Source organism: Tympanuchus pallidicinctus, unplaced genomic scaffold (assembly GCF_026119805.1).
Source record: "Tympanuchus pallidicinctus isolate F22 unplaced genomic scaffold, pur_lepc_1.0 scaffold28, whole genome shotgun sequence".
Classification (NCBI taxonomy): domain Eukaryota; kingdom Metazoa; phylum Chordata; class Aves; order Galliformes; family Phasianidae; genus Tympanuchus; species Tympanuchus pallidicinctus.
The window spans coordinates 5,382,124-5,398,510 of NW_026294745.1; the positions used below are offsets into that span (position 1 = coordinate 5,382,124).

The 16,387-nt window shown below is 49.3% G+C and overlaps 1 protein-coding gene across 24 annotated transcripts in view; it reads left to right on the plus strand.

Annotated features, from left to right (window-relative positions):
• Positions 1–1,171: 1,171 nt before the first annotated feature.
• FBRSL1 (fibrosin like 1) overlaps positions 1,172–16,387 on the plus strand; it is a 418,694-nt gene continuing 403,478 nt past the window's right edge. For 11 of the 24 annotated variants that reach the window (XM_052691234.1, XM_052691246.1, XM_052691224.1 and 8 more), the window contains exon 1: positions 1,174–1,567. In XM_052691234.1, the coding sequence (XP_052547194.1) occupies positions 1,274–1,567 (294 nt within the window). In that variant the 5' untranslated portion in view covers positions 1,174–1,273. Of the gene's footprint in view, positions 1,568–16,387 lie in introns of all 24 variants that reach the window. The other 13 variants (XM_052691235.1, XM_052691237.1, XM_052691240.1 and 10 more) reach the window with 4 other exon arrangements.

Sequence of the window (16,387 nt, forward strand, 5' to 3'; positions counted from 1 at the left end):
CCGACCCCATCCCTCAGCTCTCCCCCTGCTCCAGACCGCTTCCCCACCGTCGCCACCCTCCATTTCCCGGGCCAGAGGCAGGAGGGCGGGCGGCAGGCAGCCCCCCCCGCTAAGGGAGGAGCTCGGCCGGGGGGAAACTTTTCCGGGCGGTGGGGGTGAGGGCGGCCAGCGGGTCCCCCCGCTGAGGCGAGCGCGGGGGGGTGGTGGGAGGCGGCCGCGCGCCGCCGGCTGGGCGGGAAGGAGGAGGAGGAGGAGGAGGAGGAGGAAGAGGGGGGGCCGGGGGCACGGCCGGGCCTGCGCCGGGGAATGACGCGCAGCTGGCAGCCCTGCTCATGCGCGGCCGGCCGGGCGGTGCTAGCGCCGCGTCCCAGCTCGGGGAGAATGGGGCGGCATCCGGGCAGCGCCGACTGAGCGGCTTCTGGGGGCCGGGGCTGCGCCGCGCCGCGGGCGGCCGGGCTGGGGCGGGCGGGCGAGCGGCATCCGGCAGCGGGCGGCGGCGGAGGGGGCGCCGCGCCGCGCCGGAGGGGGCTGCGAGCCGCCGGCGGCGCCCGGCGAGGAGGGGTCGGCGGCGGCGGCGGGCGGCGGCGGCGGCGGCGGGCGGCGGCGGGGGCTGCCCAGGGATTGTCTCGCTCGCTCCGCGGCAAGAAAGTTGGGCGGCGGGCCCCCGGCCGCGGAGCGGGGCCCCGGAGCGGCGCTGCCCCCGGGGAGGGGGCGCCGCGCCTGGATTATCCCGAGCCGGGTCGGAGCCTCCTGGATCTGCCTCTCTCTTCCGCGCCGAGTGAAGCCGAGCTGTCCTCGTCCTGATCCAGATAGACCCCCCCCTCCTCTCTGTTCTCCCCTCCTCTTCCCGTCTCTGCTTTTTTTTGGGGGGGTGGGGGGAGGCAGGGGGGTGGAAATTTGTCAAGGTCATTCCGTGGATTTAATATTTTTGGTGTGTGTGTGCCGCTCGCCCCGCCGCCACCCAGCCTTGCTCTGTGGATTACCATCGCCCTGGATCCGAGGCGCTGAACAGCAGGATTTTTGTTGTTGGTGGTGTTGATTTTTTTTTTAATTTTTTTTCTTAAATTATTATTATTATTATTGTTTTTAAAGGGCTGCGGGGTTTGGAGAGGGGAAGCGGAGAGTTGGAGGGGGGCCACTTTTAACCCCCCCCCCCGCACCCCCCACCCCCACCTCCCCGCGCCCGGCCTTCTCATCTTTTATTTTTCCTTTTTTTTTTTTTTTTAAATATATATTTTTATTATTTTATTTTTGCTTTGCCTCCTCTTCGGAAATGGATGGGAAAATCCGGCAGAGCCGGAGGTCGAGGTCGCAGCGGGACCGCGTGCGGCGGCGGGAGGCGGCGGCCCGCGACCCCCGCAACCAGAGCCCCTCGTCGGGCTCCGAGAAGGAGCCGAGCCCCGGCAAGGAGAACGGCGGCCAGAACTGCACGGCCCCGCGCGGCCCCCCGCCCGCCGCCCGCACCGCGCGGCCCCCGCGCCGCCGCCGCCGCGAGTCCAGCTCCCAGGAAGAGGACCTGATCGATGGCTTTGCCATAGCCAGCTTCAACACGCTGGAAGCGCTGGAGGTAAGAGCCGAAAGGGCGGTGTGGGGGGGAGGGGGAGGTGGGAAGGAGTGTTTCTTCCCTTCATCTGTAGGAGGGGGTGGGAGGAAAAAAAATAATAATAAAATTTTGGAGGGGGAAAAAAAAAAAAAAGCATTGTGCTTTCAGAATGCTGAACGTTGTCAGTGCCCGTTTACGTGTGTTAATCCCCATGTTTGCTGGGGGGGGCAGCTTGCTGCAGGCGGTGCCCCCTGCTTGCCCTCTCTCAGGACAGGAGGGCTGCGGCAGTGCTGGGGTGGTCCCATGGCGCGGGGCCCCCCCAGCTCTCAGAGTTTGTGTTTGCCCCGTGCCAAAATGTGACTAGATCCCAAGATGGTTAGCAAATGGCCAGCGTTTGACATTTTGTGGAAAAGAGATGTTTAAATGGATAATAATCCCTCGGCTGTAATTCCCATTTTTGAAGTAATTGAACAAATTCTTCATCTCTTGTTGACTGTACATATTTTTCTGGTGTTAATAGGCTGGCAAAAAATATTGCTTGTCTAACTTATTACAAACAATATTTGCTGAGCAAATACTGCCTGCCTTGTCTGGGCTGAGTCGAGCAGAGCAGGAAATCCAATGTTTTCAGAGGGGCATTGACAAACTACAGCTTTGGCTTTTGGTTTTTGCTCTGTTTGTGTGCATCCATTGGGGTGCTTGGGGAGCCCTGGGATGTGGATCTCAAGAGCACCCCGTGTCTCCGTCTGCTCCCTCTGACACACATGAGGGAGAGCTTGGGGTGCTGCAGGTGTCCTGCTGCTGTGTGTTGATGAAGGGTGTTGCACGGACTGCTGGACGATCCCAACGTTGCAGTGGGAGCTGTGCTGCTTCGGTTCAGGATCCCATCTGTGTGTCACCTCTGTGCTGTCCTGCATGGGAAACCTCAGCCCCAGTGTTGGGGGCAGATCCTGGGGGGCCCGCACTCCCTTCGCCCCAGTGCTGAGTGGAGCTGAGCGGTCCCTGAGCAGCACCAGGTGTGTGTGTTGTGCTGGTGGTTGGCCTTCACGTTGTCACTTGTGGGGTGTTGTCCTGGCAGGAAGGCCAGTATTTTGTCTAACATAGCTGATAACAAACTGGGGATCTGCTTGTGTGCCTAAAACATGCCACAAAACTGTATTATTATTATTTTTTTTTTTCATGGGTGTGCTCTTAGCCAAATCCCCAACAGCAGAGAGGTCCAATTAGAGCCCCCAGCCTCCACCGAGCTGTCAGTGCAGAAAGTAACGTTGATCTTGCAGAAATTTTCCCCCACAATGAGCACATTATCAGGAAATAGAATTCAGATGAGAGCAGTGTGGTCCCTGTAGAGCTGGAGGGAAAACTCGGTGCTTTTTCAATGGGATGCGCCCTGTTATTGCATCGATGGGGCTGGAACCTCGATAAGGGGCTGGGAGGTGACCTTAAACTTTGTTCACCCTTGTGGACAGCTGTCTGTGGGAGCACTGTGTTGTTTTGTCCTTCAGTAAAATGATATACAGATCTTTTTGAGCGGTCCTCTGTGAAATGTTATACGCTAGCAGCTGAAATAAATGGATTCCTATTATTCCCTTGCATGCAGGGGTGCGTGCATGCTCCAGCACCTCAGGGAAGCGGGTTCCTCTAGAGGAGTGTTTCCTGCAGGTATGGGGCCAGGAGATGCTCCCAGCGCTCTGATGTCCGTGTCTGATTCATAAATGGCAGTGACACACAAAAAAGAGGAAACCGCTCAGTGTGGTGTGGATTTCAACTTGTCCATGGGTGCTGCCCAGCAGAGCAGCAGGTGAAGGGGGTTGTTGAGGCACGGCTGCTGGTCGGCACCGTGTGCCCGTGTGATTGGCTGGTGCTGCGGGGTCACTTTGTGCTGTGGCACTGGGGCTGTGGTGTGCTTGGCTGCAACAGGTGGTTTTGTTCTGGTTTGGAGGAGATCAGCCTTTCAGTCTGTGTTCATATACGTGTTTTTTGTTGGAGTGCTTAAAATCTGCTCTGATGAGATTTTGAAAATAAGTGAGAATTGAAACCCTCCGTGTCGGTGGAGAGGGAGAAAGGATATAAGTGAGTGCATGGATCGAGGGCCATACTGGAGTACCAAAGTCTGCTTTGTTTGATTTCTAATCCTAAACAGAACCTTTGTTGTGTCTGTGATAGCGTGTTGCGGTCCCTCTTTGCGTTCTTCCTCTAGGTGTGTTTGTCCCTAGGTGGGGAGGTGACCTGTGCTAGCACGGCTTTGGGTTTCCCCCTGGAAATTAAATCTGAGTGCTTAGGCAGAATTTTATGACAGAAGTGTTGGGAAGACGTAAGGGTTTTTTTTGTTTGTTTTTATCTCAAAATGCTGTGAATTCCCCTTGCCCACTTCAGAAAATCCTCAGCAGTGGTGTTCCTGTAAGCACAGGGTGCTCTGTGGCTCCTGCGCACTGACCTGGTGATGGGGGCAGTTAGCATGAGTGCTTTGTGAAGCCTCTTGTAGCTCTTTGGTGTGAATACCAGGCATTTGGGGCATCTCATTTAACCGGTGTGGCAGTTTTCATCTGAAAATATCGCACCTTGCTTCTGTGATACCCACCTGTGGTTCGACCTACATCTCCCTGGCTTTAACCCCATCAGGTGAAGACAGATTTGACATTTATTTATTTGAAGGAAAAACAAGCAGAGCCCATGGACAGAGCCCAGGAAGAGGAGGCTTCTGTTTTCACTTCCTTCCCCTGAACCTTCTGTGATAAATGTGACTCCCTTTCAGGCTGTGCCCCACTGGTACATGTGCAGGGGTGCTCATCTCCCTTGGGCACGGCGCTGGGGCTAAAAGCCAGGACATTGGGTTTGCCCATTGCTGGTCATCACAGCGAGCTGCAGCCCAGGAGATGGATGGGGGATTTTTGGGCACCTCCCGAAATGAATGGGACGGAGGGGAGAGAGTATGGCTTGTTATGTTCAGATGAAGCTGCTCATTATTCGTGGAGGTGATTGGTGAATCAGAGTGAGAGAAGTGAAATGAGTGAGTGGTGGCTGAGGGCTCTCTGATCATCGCTGTTCCTTTCAAGTACAAAAAACAGCCCTAAAAGGGAACTTCATCAGCATGTTAATGAATGCGATCTTGGAGAGCAATTGTTCTCCCAAAGTAGTCATAAAGATGAGGGGTTGTGTTTTCCTTTTGGCTTTTGTTTATCAATTTTACAAATTCCAGCAAGGCTTTGGAACACTGTGTGGAAATTTTAACTTTCTGGGTGGGTGTGTGTGTAAGAGCTGTGCGTATTTCTTTTTTTAAAGGAATGTTTAACCTATTTATAGCATCTCCTGGAGGACCCACGTGCAGGCAGGCATTGGGCAGCAGCAGGTCCCTGACTGGAGCAGACATTGACCCTGTGCCCACCATGGGGTGCTGGTTCCCTCTGGCTCCTGACTCCAGGGGCTGAGCATGGTGACTCCCCCCCAGTGACTGCTCTGTCGTTGGTGTCACAGGGTTCAGGGAACCCACGCGGTGCCAGCAGGTTCTAGACAGCGTCCTTGGGTTCTTCAGCTGCTGTTCTGATAAGGCTGCTCTTGTGTGTGCTGGTGCTCTGATCTCCCACTGATAAGAAAAGCAGTGCATGTAACTGCAGCTTCCTGCTCCAGCGGTCTGTGCTGGGGCTGCTGGCCTGGCTGTGCAGCTTCTGGTTCATTGGATCTCCCTGTATTTTGCAGTGTAGCTTTTCCATGGCTAACCTGAAGTTTGAAACAAGCTCCTAGGCTTAAGCGTTTATTTTCCTTCTACTTAATTGCCAATTGCTCTCATCGCTGTTGGTTTTCAGTCTGAAGCAGGTACTCTTGGTGTGTTTTTGTCGCTATCAAGGTGTGAGAGGCCCTGAGTACAGAGCTTGGGGGCTGGAGTGAGATGATCTTTGAGGTCCCTTCTGACTCAACCCATTCTATGGTTCTAAAACAGGATGGCTCTGGGATGCCAGGGTGCCTGCTTAGCCCTGAGCAGAGATGTCTGGGTGCCTGCACCATGCTGCGAGGTGATGCGGTGCTGGGCGGGGGTCTGGCTCTCGTTGGAGTGCTTTGCCCCACTAGTGAGCCTTGCTGGGTACGGTAGCGTGCAGGTTGGGTCAGCTGGTGGCATTGTCACCTGGTGTGGGGTCACTTGCACAGGAGCTGTGAGCTCAGCCCTGCCAAGGCCAGTGCCTGCTCGCCCAGCTCTCCAGCGTGCCATCAGCAGCAGCAGTGCCATTGAGCATAGCTGCAGTGTCATGGGGAGGAAGTGGTGTGCTCAGCCCAGGCCGGGCTGTGGGATGCTCAGGCCTTTCAAAGCTCAGCCTTTCTTCAGTGGGCTGAAAGCTGGGGTGAAAGGTGGGATGGAGCTTGCTGCAGTGTCTCATTATCCTTAATAATAATAACATGTAAAAAACCAGGGTATTATATATTACACAGGCAGGATTTTTGGATAAAAGGGCCCTAGTGTAGCTAGTGTTCCACTTAATCCAAATAGTAGATGGTACTGGACCCAAGTTAGTGTTTGCGTGTAGCAGTGTGCTTGGCTGCTTGTCTAATGGAAAGCGAGATCTTCTTTGTCCTCCCAGTATGTCAAGGACGTGCACTTTTTATGTTTTGCCTCAATTATTTCCCAGAATGGGGCTGAGTATTACAATGTTTCTTTCTGGGAAAATAACAGTGCAAGGGAGCTGGGAGGGATGGGGTGAGCTGGGCGCTGCGCTGTTTCTCTGAGATTCCTGCTTGCTTGGCTGATGGATCGCTCTACTGTAGCTCTTTAAAAATGCACCGAGTGATGGAGATGCAGTGCCTGGGCTGCAGAGCCACACTCACACAGCGGTACCCACGGTGCTTGCACTGCTTCCTGCGACTGTGAGCTTTGGGGTGGTGGTTTCATTCTGATATCCTCCTGCTCTCTTGTTTCCTGGTTGTGCAGAGCTGAGCTGTCTGGCACTGCAGGCTGCTTCCCTTCACCTGTACGGATCCTAACTGGGTGAAGAAGGTCTGCAGGTCACTCTGTGCCTGCAGCACTGCAGGAAGCTCTGGAAGCAAACAGCATCTCAAAGCAGCCCATCCTGCCCCATGCACTAATTTTTTTTTTTCTTTTAAAATAAAGTTTTGAAATACAGTGTGGAGGACTTGCACCTCAGTATCAGTTGTATGTGAACATCCTGCTGTAAGTGAGAACAATTTCCAATTCACTGCACTTTAATGCCTCCAGTTTATCACCGTAAAGGTATAAAAGAGTTTTATGTAGGTGAAGTGGCTCTTGCCATTTAAATATCTCCTGGCTTTGCTGTGTTCCAGCACCATGGGAGCTTTGCTCCAGTCACGTTCCTTGCAAGCTCTGAATGCAATTTTACGAGCTCTGTTCCCTCTCTTTGAAAACTGGCCTCCTCCAAAGCTAATGAAATTTTAAGAATGCTGTTGAGATGCTGAAAGGAGAGCCAATCTTTGTGTTATTGACCCGATAGGTGTGAAACAGAGGAGAGGGGTGAGCACTTTGGAGCCACCAGGGATGGGGAGCGCCCTGCCATGAGGACAGCCTGCCTCAGTCTGTAACTTTGCTGTTCTGGATCTAAAGTTCAGAAATATCAGGTGAAAGCTGGCATTGAGGCAGCTCTGTGTATAGCACTTGGTGCTCCAGGATGAACAGAGAGCATTTCCTTTGTAGCACTGTCTTGCTTCGAGCCAAAAAGAGACTAAACTTGAACAAAAGTTGCATCTGCAAGGTCAGTGGTTGGCATGGATAAGGGGATTGAAGGGATCAAAATGATTTCCCTGCGCTGCTGGCTGCAAAACATGGGCTTATGGCACCGTTCCTCTTTCTCCTTTGTGCTCAGAGCAAAGCTTTTTTAATCTTGTGCTGCCTATGTATAGCTGTGCCACATGGATGTGGCAGTTGGAAGTGAAATGCTCTATTGCAGGGGCTCTTGGGCTCTGTCACTGGGCCTGGGGAACTGCTGACGGAGCAGGATGGTGTTGGTGCTTTCTTCTGGGTGTGCTATGAGAAGTGCACGTTTGTGAATGTCTCTGTGCTGCACTTTTGTCTATCATCCAAATGCAGTGCTTGTGGTGTTTGCTGTTGAGTATCATTGTATTATTTTCCCTTACAACAGATGTTCGTTCTAGGTCTGTAACAACACCTGTAGTTGTTCTGTGTTTTCTTTCTTGTTTCCCACTTCGATGTAGATTGATTTGCTCTGCAGCCAGTTCCCTGGTCTGGGCTCTGCTTGGAGAGGATGTGCTTGGGCTGGAGGAAGCATGCAGCACAGCTTGGGTTTGAGGCTGCTGGCTGGCACGCTGCTGGACACCCAGGTCACATCCTGACCCCCTCCTGTTGGACAGTGAGACTGTAGTTTGCTCACTGGTAACTCTTCTATCTACTGAAGAGCTAAAAATAAATAAATAATAATAAAAAAAATTTAGGGCAAGCAATGTCTTGTTGGACCTTACAGTGTTGCCAAGTGCATCAGCTAATAAATATACTGTTGCTGTTGATGTTTTTGGGCTCATAAATGTCTTGTGTGCTGCTGTCTGAGGACGTGCAGCCGCTTTATTCCTTCCAGCCCAGTACATGCTGCACATAGGGGGAGCAGGAATCAGGGTTCTGTGCGGCTTGGAGATGTTTATGGAATCAGCCAAACTTATATAAAATGATTATGGTGTTTTGACAGCTTGTTAATAACTTGCAACCAATGGAAGAAATGGAATTGCAGCATTCTTGGTCTTTGGAACCTTGGCATTTCTTTCAGATTGTAAAATTAAAGAAAAAAATATGAAAGCCATTAAAATAGTTGGACGTAGTGCCTGGGAAAAATGATGGGCCACTTAATTGAAAAAATGCTTCTTTCCAGTTGGAGTTCATTGCAGTTTATTTCTATCTGGCTGCCCGGGTCCGTTGTGGAGAGGGAAGAGACCCCAAAACCCATCTGAGACTGGTGGCTGTCGCTCAGTTCTTCGTCTCGTCTGAATGGAGTGGAAGGAAATTCGAGCGAGCATTAGACAGGGAGAAGTCTTGTCACCTGTAATGACTAAAATCCCCTGAAGTGTTGCCAGCATGTACTTTAGGAATCATATAATTATATGATTATTGTAAGAGACATAAAAGACCTCATGGCAAAAACCTTAGACAGGGGGAGGGAGGGAATCCATATGCAAATGAAGATACACGGAATTTGCTGTCTTTTTTTTTTCTGGTTATTTTTCAGTGCAAAGCTCGGTAATTGCTTTTATGGGGATTACTTAATAAAACTGGGGCATGGAAGGGAGATGTTGTTTATGCTGCGTCACAGGACTGGCTTGCATTCCTATGGAGTCAGAGTATAAATGAATGTTAAAAGTAAAACTACAGAGTGGGTTTTCTGCTAACAGAAAATAGCTATTTGTTGTAACGTTATCCTACAATAAAAGTGTTCTGTGGTCTGGCGGTTAGCAGAGGGGACCGGAAGGCGAGATAATGGGGTTTTCTTTCTGACTCGACCACGGCTTCCTGTTGGAGTTTGGGCAGGTCCTGCCCCTGAGGTGCTCAGAGCCGTGGCTGTGCTGTCCCCTGCCCTGGGCAGCCCTTGGCTCACCTTCAGCCCCTGGTGTGTGGAAACTCAGCGCTAGATTTTCCCGAGCTTCAGTTACCCCTGAAGCACAGGTCTGGAGTTGAAGAGCCGAAGCTCTCCCAGCCTTCAGCTTTTCCTTACCGGTGCCCTGGATTTATAGACTTGCTTCTCACAGAAGCACTCGCTCATGTGGTTACGAGGGAACTCTCCTGATGCAGAACAGACCCGTATCTCAAGAGAGGTTTTCTTGCAACATAGGCAAAAATCTCCTTCCTTTTTTTCTCAGAAGCACCAAAGCATTTGGTGCATTAAAAAGGGGAAAAAAATCATGCTGCTATTAATGTTGCATTACTGAATATTTTGCAAGATTCTCTACAGGAAAAAGAATAGCATTTGCTCTGGGAATCCAGTCTGAAGTTAAATAGCACTAAGTTGTGATGTAAGTTTGCTAATGTGATTTTTAGCTGAAAATGACAATGGTTTTCCAAGCAGATGGATTCTATAACGTGCCTGCTATCAGCTCGTCCATCACACTGCACAGATGTCTGTACATTCATTATAATGGGTGTGTGGTAATGCTGCTGATTACATCGAACGTGCTGATAAACCCACTCCAGCCTGATTACCATTGCCCTGGTGGGTGCTGACCCTGAGGGCACAAGCAGGGCCCTGAGGTCCTTGTCACTGGGTCTGTTTGTGGGGAAGGTGATCTTTTCAGTAGCTGCTGGAGATGAGGTTTTCTAAAGCCTTATGTTAGCACCAGACCTTCAGTTCTAAGAAACGAGCCTGTGTTTTGGCAGGTATAGAATGTGCCATTTCCAAAGGAGAGGTTGTGATCCGGTGCAACAAGGGCCTATGTGTAAAGTAAGTTCCCAGATCATGAGCTCAGATTAACCATCTATGGGTAGTTTGTTTTCATGAATGCTTCCCAGGAATTATTTCTGAAGTTGCAGGGGGAGGGAAAGCAGCTGTTTTCAGAGAATACATCTTAGGGTTCTTAGCCTCACCCACGCAGTGCCCAGAGGAGCGCAGCGATGGTGCTGGCGTGGCTGAGCGTGGATTCCCACCTGGGAGAGGGGGCTGAGGGCTGGCACCTCTGTGCGCAGGGCTGCAAGTGCTGGGCTCCATGCTGCAGCCCTCCGGCTGCCTCCCCTGTGCTGTGGGCTCTAAGGGCTTCCTTGGAGTTGTTTGTTTTGAGCACTGTGTTGCTCTGGTGTCGGGGCTAGTGAGTGAGCAGCTTCTCCTGGAACGCATCTTGCAAGCAAATGTACCTTTCCAGCATTGTCTTTTTTTTTATTTGCACTTTGATTTTTATGTAATTCTGATTTTCTGCTCGTTACAGCAAGTGAATTTTCACTGTTTCAGTGCACTTGCCTGGGAGAAAAGGAACAAGTGCTGAGATGGAGGAATAGATTTTTGTCTCAAGCGATACATGAATTCTTTTTGTTCTTTTACATCTCCCTCCCTCTGTGCATGTGTATGTTAAAATTCCCGTTCCCTGTTTATAAATGTTTAGCAGCTGAAGTCACTGGTGTTTTTCAAAGTAGTACCTTTGCGAGGTTGAGAACATAAGCAAAATGTGATTCTTCACTCGGTCTCAGCTGAATACTGTAGGAATAATGAGTCTGTGCCTACAGCACAAACCGAGACACAAAAAGCATGCCAATAAGAATACAAGCCTGGGGGAAGAGATAGCGTGGTGTGTTTTAGCAGCTGTACTGGAGCATCTCTGCTTGTATTTTGGGACTGGGAAGGGTCAGCTGTGGTGTGAGGCTGCTCTGCTGATGGCAGCCTGGCTGGCACTGCCCCTGGGCTGGGCATGCAGCTGGCTATGTCTTCCTGGTGATGGAGGCATGTCGAAAAGAGCCAGTGCAGCTGTCTTGCAACATGTTCATGAGCTGGTGAAGGGAAGAGAAATGGTCGGACATCTTCCTGATCAGCGAATTGACGTCTTATAGCTCATGCTTCCCAGGTGGCTGCCAGCTAGCAACAACCATATCTTCTGGGGGATACAGGTACCTTCCAGGCCAGTTTGGGTTACAGCTGAATTGTAAGGTAAAGTGCAGTGATGTACAGATATTTTTTTTTTTAGACTATCTAGTTCTTCTGATAATGTGTTGTCAAGTTTTAAAGCTGAATGAACTTCAAATATCATCTGTGTTTAACAGTGTTTAATCATTGTTTTCTGTTTTATTTAGCCGGAATAAAGACAGTGTTGTATTCCCTTTAGATCATGGCCATGGAAATGGTTTGTCTCTCATTAATTAAAGAATGAGATGGAGTGCCCGGTTACTTAGTGCTGCTCCTCTTAATGTTGAATGTTTGTCCTTTGCCCCCACTTTTTGATGTAGATTTTGTTATAAAAATGTGTTTCTAAAAGACCTAATTAGGGTTGATATTTCTGTATCTGGGTTTGTAATGCAGCTTTTATAACAGGACACCAGGGCATCAGCACTAAATGCAAAGAAAATTGAACCTATACCCAAAGTGATGCATGTGATTTTGAATAAAAGCAAACACCTTACAAGTTCAGGCTGTTACCTGTTGCTGCAGCGCTTATCCCGGGTTCACTGTGCCCTTTGGAGTGAAGGGGAAAATGGCATCTGACTAATGCTGAAGTAATTAGTCACTTTGCTTTATGGTTTGAGAAAAATCTGCCTAGGCAAACATGTCCCAGCTGGGCAGATAGCTGTGTGGCTGATTCTGTTTTAGGGCCGATAAAGCATTGTTCACACCTGCTTGGAACATAAGAGGGGAATAAATGGGAAACCCGAGCTCCTCGGTGCTGTGCGTTGTGCAGACAGGCCGTGCTCCAGTACAGGGATTTATTTCATGCACGGTGGCCTAGACATGAAACAAATGTGCAGAAAAAGGAATTATGTAAAATTGAAAGTGACAATTATGCAAACATTCCGGCTGAGGAAGAAGTAAATTCTTCTCATTTTCCATGTGCTCGACTTCAGCGCTAACGAGCAGCCTGTTGGGGTTTTCACGTCTGCGTCTGTATCTGTCATCTCTCTCATCTCGGCTGCTTCTCATTTTGTGTTTTCTTTTTTGTTGTTGCTTTGACCTTATTTTCCCTTTTGTTCCATGGCTCCGTCCCCGTGCTGTTGGCAGGTAGCCTTGTGCAGAGCTGCCCTGTTGGGTGTCCGTGCTGCCTGGGAATTCCCACTGCACAGTGGCAGAGAGGCACAGCAGTGGCTGTGATCTGACATTGCTGTCTGTCTTTGCTGCAGGGGACGGTCCTCCCCTGCCTGGTCCTGTTGCCTCCTGTGTGCCAGCACCAGTATTTAGGCTGGCACAGGGGGAGAGGATGAAAGAAGCCACTCTGCTGTTTTGGGTTGAGCCTCTGCAGTGGGGCTGTGGCCAGGTTCACCCCACGGTTTGGGTCACCTGGGTGGTGACACGGACAGGGATGGGCAGTGTAGAATGGTGACGATGCTGCGCTGGTGCTTTCTGTGCTGCTCTCAGTTCAGCCTGTGGGTGTTGGGTTGAGGTGGCCAAATGTGGGTTGGGATGGGACACTCCAATGGGAGTGGGTTACTAGGAAGAAAGAAAGTTCAGAGCAATTCAATTGCTCTGAAAACCTGGTTTCCTTCCACCTTGCTTTTAGTGATTAATTTCAATATGGTAGGGAGAAAGAGTCTCTTGTTTGTGCTTTGCCAGGTGCTTCAAGTGAAAGAGGTCTCTAACCCTGTTGATGGCAGAAGGTTAAAACTAGTTCAGTCTGTACATGGCTTTTACAGCTCAGTTTACACAAGAATTCTTTCTCTTTAGCCTTCTTTTCTTCTCCTTTCTTTCTTCCTCAGCTTGTTTCTGGTGCTTGTGCTGTATGAAGAAGTGCATTCTGAATATTAAATCCAGAGAGTGGGGGAAGAAGCAGCTCTCCTCATCAGTGTCACTTTTCCTTGCTGTAATCCCACAGAGGGATTGAAGAAAGTGTTGGGAGGATAAGATCAGTGTTTGAGCCCAGCCAAAAGATGACTCTGCTGCAGAAAATGGTTTTAATGGAGGCTGGTTGTGTGGGGAGGGTGAGAAAATTGCACAGGAATTGTGCAAATTTCTAAATAAAAAGCATTTAATTGCATTAACAGAAAGGGAGGAACCCTCTTGTGTGCACACTGGAAACTTCAGTGAGCACATGTAACCTCTGTGGCACAGTAGTCATTGACCTTGTCAAATCATGGCACTGGAGGTCATGTGTGGCATAGCGAGTTGCCACAGGGGATTAGCACATGTGGGCAGAGGGGTTTTAAATCAGAGCACACATGCCAAATCTCATCTTCAGCGGCGCATACAGATTCATCAGAAAGCCCAAGGAAAGGAGATCAGAAGGCACCTGGTGTGGGAGAGAGCTGCTGGGCCGGGCTGCAGCCCACATGCAGGGGATGGCTGGCCTGGGCCCCAGCTCACTGGTGGGACGTGCTTGGAGCTTGGGTGCAGGGAGCTGTGAGCTGTCCTTGGCAGTCTCAGGTTTTGGTGGTGTGGGCTCACCGCTGCCTTTTTGCCTCTGTTAAGGAGAGCAGCAAGAATGTGAAACTAGCGTGTTGAATACAAATGGTCTAGATATAAATGAAGATACAGATGGGAATGCCTGAAGCATAGGGAAGCAATTCACTGCTAGCAACTGATCCGTTTTCTCTGTGCCTAGAAAGGAAAACATTGAAGGCTTGAACTTTGCTGCGTTGTTGAAGTGTTTAATAGAAAGCTTGTTGGCATGGCATCCTTGAAGCCTCAGCAGCCGAGTGTGAGGCTCTGTACAGCCCTGCTCTGCGGTGCCCTGGGCGGGTAGGCAGGCCCACAGCACGCTTTCTGTTTATTAGTTGACAGGCAATAGCTTACTGCTCAATCAGGAATGCAAGTGCTGCCTGTGTGCTTAAAGCAGACTCTGTGCAGGATGGGAAATCGTGTTCTCTGTTATAGCTGCACGTGTAATGTGTAATCAGAGCTGCCAAGACCGTGCTTTGGTGTTAGACCTGTGACCCCCTGCCCCAAGCAGAGTTACCCTGATAGCAGAGCGTGGCTGTGTGATGGCTCATTGCTGTTCATACAGGTAAGCCTGATGCCATAAGGGAACTGAGTTAGATTTCTTTCTGTTCTACAGAACCAATGAATAGAGTTGTCTGTTTCTATTAAAGACTCAGATTATGTTGTGTGAATTGTTTCTCTTCATATTATTCTTCTATTCTTCTAAAAGTCTGCCTCAGTTGATTTAATTTCACATCGCACAAAGAAAGTATTAAAAATTGAGTCCTTCTAGCAGTGAAATGCCTGGAGCTGAGTTAAAGCTGAAGCTGGCTAGTCTTTGTGCTTGCTAGTAAGGGAATCATTTGTCCTCTGTCTCTGTTGTCTCACAGTAAGGAAAGATAAGTAATGCTTTGCTCCCACCTCAGTCATAAGGACCTGGAATGAAACTGGTTGGAGCAATGAGAACGCTGGATCAGAGTTCCTGGAGAGCTGCGGTTCTTCAGAATGTTTGTGCCAAACTTCTTGTAGGCAAGAAAACGTTGAAGTTCTGCAGAGTTATGATTTTTAGAAGTCAGTGTTTGTAAGGAAATCATTGGCAATGTGATGCTGAGAGTCGAGTGAGAAGGATGCTCTGTTTGAGGGGTAGCTGTGTTTCCAAGGGGAGGTGGTGGCACAAACAGCAGTAGGAAGAGCTGGGCTTCTCAGAGCTGATGGCTTTCTGCACTTTTCAGAGAATCTGTCATTTTGGACCAAGATGTGTTTGAAACCACTGGGAAAATGGGCTGATATTCTGTAGCACTGTTAGGATGCAGGCAGAGTGGCTGTGCTCGTGCTCTGTGGCTGTGGGGCTCTGAGCAGAGCCTGGCTGCTTCTGCTTCGGTAGGGCATTCGCTGCTCCACATCGCATCCCAAATATTAGGCTGGACTTGGGGAATTAAGTGGTGCAATTATGAAGCGGAGGGAAAAACACTTATGTGGTGGCTGTGATAGATTAGTCATTTTGTACCTCCAAATAGCCAATTATTCCTCTGACTGGCTTTTATCTGACCAATTTGCATGTGCAGTCATGGTAACTGGTTTGCAGATTAGGCACAGCGTTTCGTGTAGATCTGATGTCGAGTTTCGGTCTGGTCTGCTTGGGAGCAGGAAGCGAAATAAATGGATGAGAGATTCATCATTAAAGATTACGATGAGCTGCTTGGTATTTTTCACTCTCAAAGCCTTTTCACTCTTGCAGGGGACAAGATGGCTCACTTTATTGTAGTCTTTTCTCCTTCTTTTTGTAAACGTGTGACAGAGCTGTGTAAAGTGGTCCCAGCTCTGTGGAACCCGCAACACAGATTTCATTTGTATCGCGGTTCTCTGCTGCATAGCTGGAGAAAATGCTGTTCAAGGGCTGGGAACTCGTCAGTGTGTTTCATAAGAGATAGGAAGGGAAAAAGAGCTGGAGGAAAGAAGGACAAATAAACTGAAGCAGCGTGAAGTGACCGAGGGTGAAGCCCTCCTCCTTGAAGTCGTGTCATAACTCTGCCTTCGCTGGCGCCGAGTTTCCCTGTCCTGCCTGATTTTGATCTTGGCTACATGGGTGTGCTGCAAATTAACAAGATGGTTATTTGATTTAATACTGTACACCTAGAGAGCTAAGTGAAATCTTAATTTGAACAATATTAATAATTCAGATAGCTGTATTTTGCTATTAGGTTAAATATAAGCTCTATTTCTGTCTGGGATTTGTGTCAATTTAGCATGCTGTGGACTTTGCAGAATCTCTGATGTGAACATTCTTTGAAGTGGAGAAATGGTCTAAAATATTTTCCAACAGCCAGCTAGCTTTTTAAAGCTCCATTTGCTTCAAATCAGCAAGCCTTTTTAAAAACAAACAAATAAAAAGCAGTTTGCAAGTGCAAGAATAACAAGATACTCTTTAAAAAACCCATTTTTTTCATATGGGCTCCAGCTACTCAGCTGTAGTTACCTCGGTCTCCAGTGCTGCCAAAGACAAATTAAGCTAATAAAACAGTATCTTGCAACATTGTAGCAAATAAATTATTTAATGTGTATGCAAGTAGTTTGCTATGCCAAATTTAAACTCTTTAAGCCTTTGCTCTTTGGATGAGAAGAAGAGGCTGTTAGAAACGTAACCCCATTAAGGATCTGCAAAACAATGCCTCGTCCAGCCTGCAGCAGCCTTCTGGAGTGTTCGGGGAATACAGATGATAAGTTGAGATGCACTTCTAAGGAAATCATATCTTTATTTTCCTATAAGTGGCAACGTGATCACAGACTGATAATAAAGTCGTGCGTTAGAAGGCCGGTTCTGAGGAGGCTGCTGTATCCACCT